Source organism: Choloepus didactylus, chromosome 13, assembly GCF_015220235.1.
Source record: "Choloepus didactylus isolate mChoDid1 chromosome 13, mChoDid1.pri, whole genome shotgun sequence".
Classification (NCBI taxonomy): domain Eukaryota; kingdom Metazoa; phylum Chordata; class Mammalia; order Pilosa; family Megalonychidae; genus Choloepus; species Choloepus didactylus.
Window position 1 is genome coordinate 34,893,586 of NC_051319.1, and position 14,924 is coordinate 34,908,509.

Consider the following 14,924-nt stretch of genomic DNA (forward strand, 5'->3'; position numbering starts at 1 on the left):
GATAATGACAATTGGATGCAAGACATGATACTGGATGAGATCTAAGAATGGAAGACAAAAGGCTCAAAACAGTATGTCTGGGACATAAAAAAATTGGAACATCGAATGTAAGCGTTATATCAACATTATATTCCTCAAACTTGATAATGGCATTTAAGGTGTTACATAAGTGAATATCCTTGTTCACGGGAAATGTACATGGAAGTATTTATGTACTCATGGACTGTAATGTGTGCAACCTGCTCTCGAATGTTCAGAAAATAGATGATAGATTAGAAAAGAAGGAAGGAAGGGAGGAAGGAGGGAAGGAAGGAAGGAAGGGAAGGAGGGAGGGAGGGAGATAGAAAGAAATGGCACAGGTGGAAAAATGTTGGTTTGTGTATCTGAGTACCCGGGGCAGTGAGGGTATATTGGATTCCTCTTTGTGGGGTTTGTATTAATTTTGCTACCATCCTGTAAGTTTGAAGTTATTTCAAAATAAAAAGTTAAAGAAAGAAAAAAAAAAAAAAAAAAAAAAAAGTCTTTAACTGATTGGATTAAAAAAAAAAAAAAAAAAAATGTAGCTTATGAGGGGTGACAAGGGGATTGGGAAAGCCATAAGGACCACACTCCACTTTGTCTAGTTTATGGATGGATGAGTAGAAAAATAGGGGAAGGAAACAAACAGACAAAGGTACCCAGTGTTCTTTTTTACTTCAATTGCTCTTTTTCACTCTAATTATTATTCTTGTTATTCTTGTGTGTGTGCTAATGAAGGTGTCAGGGATTGATTTAGGTGATGAATGTACAACTATGTAATGGTATTGTGAACAATCGAAAGTACGATTTGTTTTGTATGACTGCGTGGTATATGAATATATCTCAATAAAATGAAGATTAAAAAAAAAAAAAAAAGACTTTTAAGGGAGAAGAGGAAACTTTCATTTCTTCCTCAGCCAGCCAGCCTCTCCTGGGGAGTTCGTCAGAGACCTTCATCGGAGTTGCCAGCTTGTGGCCTGCTCTATAGAGTTTGGACTTGTGCGTCCCCACAGTTGCATGAGACATTTTTATTTATTTATTTATATATTGTTCCTACTCTACCCCAAGAAAATAACCTAATATAGCAACATTTCTGTGAACTTGTTCCTACCATACTCACTAGAAATTAACAAACCATAGTCATTCCTGGGCATTCCCAGAACGTTGAATTTACCCACGATAGCTTATCTGTTCTTATTGGGTTATCGTTCCCCCTTCATTAATTGCTCTCTACTGCTAGTTCCCCTACATTCTACATTATAAACCATTTATTTTACATTTTTCAATGTTCACATTAGCGGTAGCATATAATTTCTCTTTATGTGCCTGGCTTATTTCTGTCAGCATTATGTCTTCAAGGTTCATCCATGTTATATGTTTCACGGTATCATTCCTTCTTACTGCCGCGTAGGATTCCATCATTTGTATAAAACACATTTTATTTATCCACTCGTCTGTCAGAGGAGATTTGGGTTGTTTCCATCTCTTGGCAATTGTGAATAATGCTGCTATGAACATTCATGTCACTGCTTTCAGATCTTCTGGGTATATACCAAGAAGTGCAATTACTGGATTGAAGGGTAACTCTATATCTAGTTTTCTAAGGAAGTGCCAGACTGACTTCCAGAGTGGCTGAACCATTATACAGTCCCACCAACAATGAATAAGAGTTCCAATTTCTCCACATCCTCTCCAGCATTTGTAGTTTCCTGTTTGTTTAATGGCAGCCATTCTAATTGGTGTGAGATGGTATCTCATTGTGGTCTTAATTTGCATCTCTCTAATAGCTAGTGAAGCTGAACATTTTTTCATGTGTTTCTTGGCCATTTGTATTTCCTCTTCAGAGAACTGTCTTTTCATATCTTTTGCCCATTTTATAATTGGGCTGTCTGTACTATTGTCATTGAGTTGTAGGATTTCTTTATATATGCAAGATATCAGTCTTTTGTCAGATACATGGTTTCTAAAATTTTTTTCCCATTGAGTTGGCTGTCTCTTCACCTTTTTCACAAATTCCTTTGAGATACAGAAACTTTTAAGCTTGAGGTGTTCCCATTTATCTATTTTTTCTTTTGTTGCTTGTGCTTTGGGTGTAAGGTCTAGGAAGGAGACACTTTTATAAAATATCATTTTTACAGATATCTCCTGTTGGTTCTGTTTCCCTACAGAACCGAGACTAATGCAAAGGGTAAGAGGCTTCCAGAAGCAAGCAGGTCAGAGGCATAGGGGAAGAATCTGGGCCTCCCAGTGTCACAGCAGCCAAGATGGGGAAGATGGTCAAGGATTCAAGATAAAACTGCTGCTGGTTTATCAGGTGGAATAGGAGAGTATGTACATGCGGACTGATCTTCTTAGTAACCCTGAACAAACAAATGTAACCCAGGTGTGTGAAGTGAACCATGTTGCAGGAGGATACCGAAAGGCTGTGAATAGTGGCTTGGGGAAAGGAGGCATGGTCTGGCCTGAGGAGGGAGAATTCTGACTCATCTGATGCCCCAGTCTTTCTGTACAGTTTCTGAACCAAGCCAGCAAGTGAGGCTGAGTGAGTGATTGGAGGGGAGGTAGTGGGGATTCTGGTAAACTTGCTAAAGTGCCTGAAACGAGGCTGAAAGTCTTCTGGGAGCCAAGCAAGAAGTGAAAAGACTCTATTAAGTGAGAAAAGAGAGAAGTAGGAGCTGAGAGTATGATTTTTTTCACCAGCCAGATTTAATAGCAGCAGAATAGACGTGCAAACCCTCTAGGACCCATGCCTTTTACAGAAGCCCTTACCCTCCCATCCCATTCGCCAGGTCCTCCAAGGGGGCCCACAGCCCTCTCCTCTTCGACCCAGAATCACAAGATGGTTAAGGTGGATTCTGGGTCTTGCTTCTCTCAGCAGCCTCATTGGACACCCATAGAATCAAGCTAAAGCGCTGACCTACAGTGGGTCAGAATGGGGTCAGCAGATTGGTGTGCCCAACAGACAGCCCCCTTAAATGGACCCTGGCCAGGGGAGGAGACAGTTCCTTCATGTGCAGTTACATAGTCACATGCCTGTGTACAGTGCTTTCAGTGACTGGACTGGGATTTGGAGAAAGAGGGTACTAAGACTGATTGCAGTGGTCCATAGTTATGATGCCAGGGTCCAGAGCTAGTGAGATGCTCCTTAAAGAAGGGAGGCTTAGGATATAGATTCTTTGGGGAGAGAGGCATCCCACCTAGTGGTGTCTGTGTGAGACGAGTCAGAAGGACCCTGAGACAGGGATGGGTTGGTGGCCTGTACAGGAGGTTCTGTGTTGAGAGCTGAGGTGGGATTGGATAGGGAGTCTTTACAGGCAAGGGCAAAGATTACTCTGTGACAGTGAACAACAGGATTCATTGCTGGTTCTATGTTAGGGGAGACGTGCAGCAGAGTGGCACACAGGAGGATCAGGCTGGCCAGAATGGGTGGGAGAGCTGAAAGTCTGGAGTCTGGGAGGCCTTTGCAAATGTATATGGAAAAGGAAAGCAGCTTCATTTTCCAAGAGTCTTAAAGCATATTATCTTTCCCTCATATCTCCAGTTGTTTACAGCAGTAAACTTCCAAAATTCTTATTGCAGTAAGTCAGCAAATTTAGAGAGAATTTGTGAATTATGCCAAAATTTAAGGTGTCATTTTGGTTAAATGCAGAACTAAATATTCGTTTTTCTATGCCACAACTAATCTTTTATTAATCAATACTGGTTTATTTTAATGCAACCTGACAGCATAGCAAGATTATATGAGGTGGATCTGAAACAGTTTAAGAATTCAAACATTTGTTTGGTCATATGGAACTTTCTTTATACTTCTGTATGAGAACTTAACCTTTTTGATGTCTGTTTATCTCACTGGACTCTGAACTCTTCTGAGACTGTGATTGTATCTTTGTTATCATATACCCTTAGCCCCCTGGCCCACTGCTTTTTAAATAGTTGTTGAATGGGTGGATGAGTGGGTGGAGAATGATTTATATTAAGGCATTTTGTCTGCTTTTTGTTACCCTGATTTCTGCCTTACCTCTAGTTTATAAATGATTAATAATACCTTGGATATTAAGAATGCATGCATCATTTGGGAGGGAAAATATTGTTGCAGCTGCACTCAGTCTGATTTATAGCACTAATCCCATATAGATATTTTAGTATGTATGAGCACTGATGGTGTTACTCTAAAACTGGCTGCCCCCCGATGTTAGCAGGCAGGGCTGACCGAGTGTTAGGCCCAGCAGTAGATGGGCACTATTTTAGAAATCAGGTGTCCTGGGCCCTGGGTCTGGCACACACAGCTCGGAGGGCCCTCAGGCATAGGGTGCTGCTCCCCAACCTTGCTTGGGTGATGTCTACTTGCTCCACAGTCGTCACATTAGCAGTGACTTCCTCAGCATCACCTGTCCCCACTGTCCCTTGGACCAGCTCCGATTCCTTAGTCTGTGCTCTTGTGGAACCCTGTGGTTTTCCTCTGAAGCACTTACCGCAAGGAATTATTTGTGTGACTATCCTTTTAATGTCATCTCTAAGTAGACTGTAACTTTCACAAAGGCAGGATCATTTCTGTCAAGTTCATCAGTGTGTCCCCAGCATCTACCACAGTGTCTGGCACAAACCAGGCTCTGTATAAATAATTGTGGAACCAGTGAACTGTGGTAAACCTTGGGCATGTCACTTAACCTCAGTGAGCTTCAGTTTTCCTCATTTATTTTATATATGTATATATTTTTTTCAAGGTGATCTCCAAGTTCCTTTCTAACTCTGTGATTTAAGGATTAGCTCTTCAAAACTTTTTAATTAAAAAGTTATTCATACCCATGGTTAGAAATTCAAACTATAGAGAAGGGTTTAACATGAAAGTGTATGTGTTCCCTCACTAGAGGAAACATTACAGACAGGCTGAAAATTGGGCAAGCTATAGTAAGCCAGATTTGAATGAGTTAATAATGGGGTGGGGTTGTTTCCAGCCCTCATGCAGTAGCTTTCATAGTTCAGTTTCACCATGCTTATTGCCATAGTAATGAGGTAAAACGTTCATGGAGGAAACAAGGCCTTCAGTTAAGTTCCCATTATAACCTGCTCCATGCTTATTAAATGTTGTTCTCGGGTAGGGATTTTATTATTCTTGATGGTCCTTTGAAAGTCTTCTCCTTTCTAGGATTTGAAGATCACTTTCAGGTTTTTGCTTTCAAAAGTACCTTTAAGGCAGGTTGGAAATTCCAAGGCTATGCAATTTTTATGAATGTTTTAATAAATTTGGATGTCTAAAAAAACAAGTTAATGTTCTACCTGGAGATTTACGTCTTAAAGCGCACTTTCTTGTAAACTATCTGGTTTCTTTGGTGGTTTTGCATGGTTGAGGGAAATCATTGAAGGAATGGGATGCCATGAAGTGGAACTTTTTGAGTTTGAATGGAAATTTGTTAACTAATCCTAACTGTGAAGAGACAGAATTATATAAATATGGTAAATTAATTCCCACAAATGTTTTTAAAGTGTTCTCAATGATAAACGAAGGTTCATATATTTGACCATTAATTTGCTGGGAGGGGACTCTACCTTGGTGCATCTTGCGGTTCTTTATCCCAAAGAAAATGTGAGTAAAGCTGCTGTATGCCCTGGTACAGGGACTAGGTGTGGTGTGTGTGTCTGTGTGCACACGCACGCATGTGTGCATAATGGGGGTGGGGAGGTGCCCAGTTGGTGACTAGGGGCACTCAGGAATAGTTTAGTTCCTATAATTACATTTGGAAGATCAATATACTAAATTCTTTGGACTTTTATCTATAAATTATGATAACTTAGCTATAGACATCAACATTTTCTACATTTACTGAGATCTGCAAGGAAGATGATTTTGTTCATGGGTATACATAACAGTGGGTTTCATACAGCTCACCTTGAGCCATAGTGTACTGGAGCGGAGTGTCAGGGAGAAGCAGGGATGGGCTCTTCTGCACTGTGAGTCATCCCTTGAGGTGGCTCGGGACCAGGCAATAGAGACTGAAGTCCACATTATGGACTTCTCCGGACATTGCTGGCAGAGCAGCGGTGTTTCCTGTTAGCTGGTGACTTCAGAAGGCAACTCGTGCCAGAGGGAATGCCTGGCGTCTAAAACCTAACAGACTCATATAATAAGGAAGGTTAAATGAACTGGGATTTGGATTCATAAAGATGATAGTTGTCTGTTTAATATTAACCAGTGCAATATAAGTTGAGCACTAGAGTGCTACTGGATATGCAAGCACTCACATGTGCCCACTGGGCAACACTACCAACTGGTTAGGAAAGGAGTTTGTACTTCATTTATCATTCATTACCTCCTACTCTCCAGGGAGAAGGCTGGATGAGACAGATACTACAGCAGAATTCCCCCTGCAACCCCCTCTCCTACCTTCTCTTCCTTACGGAACATTGAAAGGACGATGCTCATCCATCCAAGTCTACTTCCTGGAGCTGTGTCCTTGCTTGTTCTATTTTGTATTAGATCTTAGGAATAATGTACTGGTAATTTGATGAGCGTCTACCACGTCCTAGATACTTTACACACATTATCTCAAATAGTTACAGTCCTGCAAGGTGGATGTTACTGGTCCCATTATAAAATACCCGGGAAACTAAGGCTCAGTGTCACAGACTGCTAAGTGGCAGAGCTGGATTGGAACCAAAATCTGTCAAGTTTTAAAGTCCACGTTGTTGCTAAAAATAAGACTAATAGTAATTACAGTGTTATTACTGAGCACTTGTTTGTGCCAGGCACTAATTCTTATAGTAAACTTAATGTTGTTGTTATCTACTGACGGAGAATTGGAAATGAGGAAACTGAAGCTCAGAAAATTTAGGTAATTTGCTCAAGGTTATTTAATAAGTAGCAGATTGCAGATTTGAATGCATACTGATCTGGTTACTAAGGCTTTTACCCACTGGGCAACACTACCAACTGGACTTGTGTGGGAGTTGTGCTCTAAACTAGATAAGACCAAGGTAAATAGTTAGGGAGAGGATGGTTAAGAAGGAGCTGGAAGACAATGCTGGTTGTAAGGTCAAACAAAGTCAGAATTTCTATTTCTTTCCTTTCCAGGTGACAACTTCCTTTGCTGCGACCAGCAAATCTTCCAGTATGAATCCTACAGAGACCAAGGTATGATAAGCCTTCAAGGGTCAACTTGGGTGGATGCTACTTTAAATTGATCATATTTCAGAGCAAAACAAATGTAGAGAGGATTGTTGACAGATGATGTATGTGCAGGGAAGCTCATGGAAGTAAGCTTTTTCTACCCAATTTGTAGGGATACCTGGCAGCTCAGCTTTCCTTCACCCCAATATTCACCTCAAACATCATTTATTCACATCTACTTCATATAGAAAATTTTTAGTCCTAGACTTGATGGAGTTTTTCAGTTGTAAGATAATCTAAGTACATTTCTATAGATCTGAAAACTATAATAAAACTCTTATTATCCAGGGATTTAAATAATAGATACAAGAATGTGAAAAGTTACACTAAATGAACTTTTTAAAGCAGTGAAACAGATACCTCTAGATGCTTTCTGGAGTTTCTTTCTGAAATTTGAAGCATATGGGATACCATCTTATTAAACTTTTGTTGGGCTCTCTGAGATTTATTTTAATAATCACTTATTGGTATTGGGATGTCAAAAGAAAAAAATAAATTGTCCTCTAATGGGATTGTCACATAGGGTAAGCCTAGTTCTGACGCGTTGGCACAGGCTGCCTTAACCTTCTCCCTTAGTTACCATGCATGCCTCAAGCTCCATTCCTTGGGGATTATTCCACAGTAGGGCATTAAAGAAGGAGCATTTTCACACATACTTCTGCTTTCTATCTTTCATATTGCTTTGATATCCCAATAGGATCCTATCCCAGATAACATAACACCATAATTTAGTACTATGGAGGAATCCTTCGGCCTTATTTTGGACCATTTTTAAAGGACATCACCAATATCTTGAACGACACAGCCCAAATCTAAATGTTTATAGATAATCATTTGGCATTCACTTCTATTTTTATCTAAAATTATTTTGTACTTTTTATTTTATATTTTACATTTACATTAATTTATTTTTTCAAAGTATGCATTATCTGATCAGTAATTGCCCTATTAGCCATCAATACTTATTTTTTCCAAGCCTAATCTCCTAATCTTAAAAGACTGTAAGAGAAGAATCTAAAAAAAAAAAAAAAAAAAAAAAAATTCTCACTGAGCTTAGAGGCCATGAAAATTATAGAAAGGAAGGGGATAGAAAGGAGAGCTGAAAATGTAAGTGTTCTTTTATCTTTTGGGTCACATTTGACCCTGTGCCTGGCTCTGGTCTGTCTCACCCTGACTCTTTCAGCTCATGGACCAATGCTGGACCAATGCTTATTTCAAGTGTGCCTTGTTTTCCAGAACAAGTGTCAGCAAACTCTTCAGCTATCACTGAGCATTAATCATGAGAATTCCCGGTAGACCTATGAAACTGGGGAAAGGGAGAAGAGAGAGGAAAAGCAGGAGACACAGAAGAGACAAAAATAAGATGCACGCAATTTCACCACTGGTTGACTTGGGACCAATTTTGCCTTAATTCTCTTTCCTTGATTGGGTTCAACCACATCATTCTCATTAATCATTTTATCTTCATGTGCTTCTGATGTTTGGCTCATAACATTTATACTAGCCTCCTCGGAGATTTTTGCAAGTTCCAAATGTATTGAGCTTTTAGAGAAAAGATGTTAGTCAAGTTAATACTTATGCCAAATCCCATCATGTTTTACACCTTTAAAATGGAAGTCAGTCTAGCTCTCAAGGGGGTGGGGGTGGGGGTGATAGGTCTATCCAAGTTCTACCCCCCTTGTCTCTGGCACATTAAATTCTGTAGTCACATTGCTGGGTATATGATGGAAGGTCAAATCATTTCTAATCTGGGTGAGATTGCCACGAGGCCGTGTAGCATGGGTACAGGAGCCAGGCAGCCTGGGTTTGAACCCTGGTTCCACATTGACTCTCTTTGCTTTGGTTTCCTTATCTGTACAGCTTGGAGGAGGATGATAATAGTACTTTATCTCACAAGGGTGTGTGAGGAAACAACCATATAAATCTCCGATAGAGCTGCTGTCCCACAGCAAGTGCCAATGGAAGTTGGCCAGGCCTGGAGAGGCAGTTCAGGGCAGTGACTGAGAACACACAACCCCAGCTCCAGCACGTATGTCCCTTGGGATGTTATTTAATTGCTGTGTACTTTGATTTCTCACCTGTGAAATGGGGATAATACAATATCTATCTCAGAGCATTAATGTGAGGAATAAGTAAGTTGTCACTTGTAAAGTTTAGAACAGTGCCTGGTAACCAAGTGGTGATCAATAAATATTAGTTATTATCATCATTATAATTTCCAGCACCAACACCACCAAAAATAAATATAGGAAATGTGTTTGTGATTACTGATTAAACTGCACCTTTCATTATAAGCCACTTGCGTCTGTGAGCATGCATTCTTACTTGTATAGATCTCCAGGTAAAATCTTGATTGTCACATTTCAAATTGGAAGCCATTAATAGATTCAAAGGACTGCAATACCAGCTAGCTTATTTTCCTTGTTAATCATCTCATGAACTGCATTGACATAAACTCAAAAAAAAAAAAAAAAAAGATAGCACAAGCAGCATCTCATTATCAAGGATGCAATTCAATAGGATCCAAAACTTGAAATTTCTTTTAAAAAATTACTTTGGTCAGGAACTTTGTTTTCTTCTTCAAACTTCAGTGTGGTGGAATAGCAAGGGTTCATTACGTGAGGAAAGTGTACCTTCATTACTGAAGCATAAGCCATGATAAATTAAGAGGATATTTGGCTTTAGCCTCCTCAGATAATAGAATAAGAAAATAATTGGCTCTGATACCATCCAGCAAACAAAAGAGAAAGAAATCGCTGGAAGCATTAGACCTAATTTTTAATGTCTTACTTTGAAAAGTTCATAAAAAGTTTAATCAGGTTTTATTCCTGTTTTCATATCTTGCCTATATTGAGGATGCATGTGTATACTTAAGGAATTGTCTTTTTCTATACATGTAATCTTTGATAGCGTAAAATTTAATCTAAACTCTGTAAGATACTGTGTATTTTACAGCAGGTAAATCATAACCATCTCCTCAGAAGCATCCTAAAACGTTAGATTCCATTTCCAAAGCTGGGTTGTGATGTGCACAGCAAAAATCCATTCGCTAAATGTTGACAAAATGGTTTTAAGGTAATGGTTGACAGAATTTCAGAAAACTTTAGAAGACCTGTTTAATATTTTTTTGGCATTAGCCAAATGAGCAACATTAGAAATATAGGTGGAAAACAATATTGCTCAAGCAGCCTTTACACAGAGAAGAAAGAGAAAAGAAAGAGGCCAGAAGTTAATTTTATTAATGGCAATCTTACAGATTCTCTTTCACTGAAAAAAAGTAAACCCAAAAGGAAATATTTGCTTCACACGTTAGAATCAACGTTCCTATAACTTCTTTTTTTTTGGGTGGGGGGTGGGGGTGGTTTTCTTTTTAAAACATTTTTTATTAGAGAAGTTGTAGGTTTTACAAAAAAATCATGCAGATACAGAATCCCCATATAGCACCCTATTATTAACAACTTGCATTAGTGTGGAACATTTGTTACAATTCATAAAAGAACATTTTTATGATTTACTATTAACTATAGTCCGTCGTTTACAATAGGGTTCACTGTTTGTGTTGTACAATCCTGTTTTTTTTATTTTTATTCTAGTAATATATACATACAACTTAAAGTTTCCCCCTTTTAACCACATTCACATATATAATTGAGTGCTGTTAATTACGTTCACAATGTTGTGCTTCTCGAAGTTATAATTGAGTTGAACTAGGAATGGTACCATATCTTTTTATAAACATTTTAGCCCTGTTTATACATTTTATTTATTTGACTGTCAGATAAACTTTTCTGACAGTTCTGTTAAACCTTTTTGGGGCTGTGCTCTAATAATTAGGCCAATCCAATCACCAAACAGATGGAAGGACCTCATTCTTCTAACAAGAAAAGACACAAGAAACAGGTGATGTGTGGTTCATTGTACTAGGGGGCATCACTGTTTACTAAAAGTCACTTGAGCTGCTTAGCACATGCTAATAATTGCAGTCCACACGTCCACATTCTCCTGTCATGCTCTGACCCCATCACTCACACCCTCTCGCTAAAAATAAATTTCACTGCTTTGTGTGCCCTTCATTTCTTCACCATCCCATTGTTTCAAACCATTAGCTGAAACCTGTGGCAAGTATTTCACTGATAAAGAGATCACGTCAGTGGCTTTGAAACAGTAAGTACTCTTGATATATAAGGCAAGCAGTAAGGTGTATCTAAGTGTTTATCTAAAGAGTTCCAATAACAAGCAAAGTGTAATAAACTTAATTCATAAAGTTTATATTTATAGTTAGATCAAAATCATCTCTTTTGAGCTTCCTTAGTTGAAGAAAATCTATGATAATCTTAATAAGCTGTGTCCATTTTTCTTTTTCTTTTTCCTTTTCATTTTTATCTGAATTTAGGCTGTAAAAACAGAACCAGAGAAGAAGTCACCATCAACTAAAGTAAGTGATTTAAGTCTGCTAGTGAGTTATTTGAAGTTCTTTGTAATGATAAGCAGTCTTCCACACTGATGCTACGGAATGACAAAAGAATTTCTGTTAGCTAATTTAAACAATTTTGGACTACTCTTTTTAATCTTATTGTTTAGAGGATATGTAAATAATTGTAGCATTAAACCTATATTTGGTTAAGATGAATGTATAGTATTTTACAGGTGAAAGTAATATATTTCAGAAGGCATTTTCTTCACGTCTAGGTTTTTGTTATAAGTGAAGTCATTTTTAAAATAAATAAAGCAAAAGGAACAAAGGAGAAAGGACAAAAGATAGTAAGGAGGCTATCTGAATGCTTTAAAGATGAGACATAAATAAGAATCTGTCCTTTGAATATAACACGTAGACAACTTAAAAGAGGAGAGTGTTTCCTCCGAGGCTGGCCAGTTTGTCTGACAGTTTTATCTCTGTTGGTGGAGCTACTTATCAGCTTCTCATGAGACAGCACTGACTTTCCCTTGGGAGTAACTTCCCTTGGCTTCGTGAATCATGGTGGTTCAGACTGAAAGCCATTCTGCTTCCACATGGAGGTAGACACAAGGTGTTTACAGACAGGGCAAAGATTTCTCCTCAATAAAGGACTATTCTTTATTTTTCCAAGCACTTCAGCAAATACTCAGACAAGACCACGAGGGTTTCCTGTGAGAAAACATATCCGTGATTCTGACCAGAATACTTTAAGCGCAGATTAGGGTGAGGCAGTCTGGTGGCCCTGGGGGTGGTAACTGAGTAGTGTACTCTGTAGTGAAGAATTCAGCAGCTGCTCTGCATTGCCTTCTACTCCACATTTGAAAAGCCTTGGTTATCTCCTAAATCTCAAGGGAAGTGGTTTCTTATGCTAACTATATTCTCTGCTTGTATCATTAAACTGAAGAAAGTACAGTGTAAAAACAGTGTTCTTCATCTCCTATGAAAGGAAATTTTTAAGAAATTAATTCCCAGAGTAGGATCCTATCTCATTAAACTCAGTGGTTAGAGTGATTATTTGACTTCTCTGTGGATGAATCTGCATATAGCAAGTTATCTGCACAAAATGTGAAAAATAATCAGTAATTTATATATATATTTGAAAACATTCTACATGAATTACTGAAATTTTTATTATTCTTCTGATAATTGTCACTATCAGAGACTGTGGTGGGATTTCTGTTGTCTGGACAGCTCATTCCAAAGAACTGGAGCCATGTGCCTGGAAGAGGCAGATGATATAATTGCGATTTTGTTCTTGAGCTTATTTGGAATCTGAAAACAGTGGACTATAAAGTAATTGAGTTTTTGTTTTTTAAAATTGACAGCCATCTGTGGTTCATGAGGGAAAAACCCAAGAAGAAAAGCCAAAGGAACACACAGAGGTAGATGTTTATCATTAGTACTTGATACTATAGAAAGTATAGAATGACCCTCCTGCTACTGGCAGTATAGCTACTGGTTTCTTGCCCTGGACATGCCACCCTGTTGGTGCTGTGCTCCAGGCTTGTGAGGCTGTGGAGCAGCACACCCATCATGCACACAGCTTCGCACACAGCTTCACACACTCTTCCTTCCCCCAGCCTAGATGATTACAAAAGGGACATGAACTTGGCCAAGAGAGATGAGGCGGCTTTCTGAGCAGAGCAGCGTCTTCTTTTTTCTGATTGTTGCCATGCTCATTGAGAGGACAGACAGCAGACAGGAGCTTCCTGGTTCTTCTTTACCAAAATGAGTGCTCTTCCTACTGTATCTTCTCTCACCCCCAGCCCTTACCTCCACCCCAGCACAAAGATGTAGAGAGGAAGATAAGTAGGTGGTGTCACTGGAAGCTGAGGGTCAAAGGATACTGTGGGTCCTTTCATCAAGGGGGAAGCCCTTTGTACTAGAAACATTACCCATGAAGTTAGGCAAGTGATGAGTCCTTCTTCCAGCTGGGCACTGTGGTTTCTATAAGATGGGGTCTGCATGTTTCGTCATGAGGACTGTCTCTAATAGGGGATCTTCTGTTGCCAGGTGTGTCCTGAGTTAAAGAGGTGGCTTGACTTGTGAATGTAAAACTAACTGCCTTAGCATCACCTTGTCCAGTATCCCTGGGGCAGCTGGTGGTGCCCAGGAGAATGGGCACCTGCTCCAGATTTAGATGCCTATTTGGGCTTTTGTTTGGTTTGAGGTGTTCCTTTCTTCTGCTCTGCAAGTTAGGGGACAAAGCTAGCGTCCCAGAAGACTTGTGCCACAGTTTGTTTGCAGTTTACACAAACTCAGCTTTAAAGCTCCAGGTGGAATCTGAGTGGCAAACTCCAGCTGCAGCATATGGAGCTTTAGATGTTCACTACCTTGAATGGGTGTCAGTGCCACTGAACCAAGAGAGGAGTAAGGGGCAAAGCCGCATTCTCCGTTTCTGGGAGAGCGGTGGGCCAGGCCAAGGGGCAGTGAGCTTAGGGACTTCCTCTTCTTCTCACTCCTCACTCCTCCAGAAGGGGCCAGTTAGGGCCCCTCGTAAGCAGGCTTCTATTTCTTACCATTAAAGTGGTTTCCTTTTTCATCCAAAAGTTCGAACCCCCCAGATAGTTACACTGTAGAAGCCAAATCTCAACTCTGAGATTCTAAAATATCTTAAACAGGAGAGAAAATCTAGTTCTGTCCCAGCCTTGATCAGCAGCAGGGCATCTGCCCCTCCCTCTCTGCGTCACATAGCTCAACAAGGCTCCTAGGCTGGCTCCTAGTGCACTGAGAGGAGCCATCCCATCAAGGACGTCTTCTGCTCAAAACATCTCTCTCCCTCTGGACTTCAGATGCCTCTTTTAGCAAGAAAAGGCATTGCTTGGATTGGATATATTTATGTGACTGCGGCATTCATGGCTGTAGAGTCCTTGACCATAATGTTACATGTAATGGGAATTATAAACTTGAAAGATAAAATTTTAATTTTCTATACAAAAAAAAAAGAAAGAAAGTATAGAATGAAGTCTTTTTTTTTTTGCTGCGGGGGGTTCATATTTTATCTCATTCAAGTCTAATTCCAGAAGACAGCTAGTATTTTGCTTATTGACTAAAATGGTGCCATCATGTGACAGTAACAGGATTTACAATTTACTGAGCCCTCAAACTTTGAAATTAGGTGATTCTTGCTGAATTTAGGGGGAAGGATTTACACTGTTTCCTATTTTGTACCTAAAATGAAATTTTATTGATACAGTTACATCACACATTCACATTCATACAATTCAAAGCCACATAAAATACAACTATTATAAACAGTTTTTGCTCCATAGAGAAAAGCCTCAG

At 39.4% G+C, this 14,924-nt stretch overlaps 1 protein-coding gene across 6 annotated transcripts in view; it reads left to right on the forward strand.

Annotated features, from left to right (window-relative positions):
- The window catches only part of CAST (calpastatin), a 137,310-nt gene that overhangs the window by 70,431 nt on the left and 51,955 nt on the right, over positions 1 to 14,924 (forward strand). For 4 of the 6 annotated variants that reach the window (XM_037801312.1, XM_037801309.1, XM_037801310.1 and 1 more), the window contains 4 exons: positions 7,088 to 7,147; positions 11,018 to 11,083; positions 11,577 to 11,618; positions 12,965 to 13,021. In XM_037801312.1, the coding sequence (XP_037657240.1) occupies positions 7,088 to 7,147; positions 11,018 to 11,083; positions 11,577 to 11,618; positions 12,965 to 13,021 (225 nt within the window). The remainder of the gene's footprint in view (positions 1 to 7,087; positions 7,148 to 11,017; positions 11,084 to 11,576; positions 11,619 to 12,964; positions 13,022 to 14,924) is intronic. The other 2 variants (XM_037801311.1, XM_037801314.1) reach the window with 1 other exon arrangement.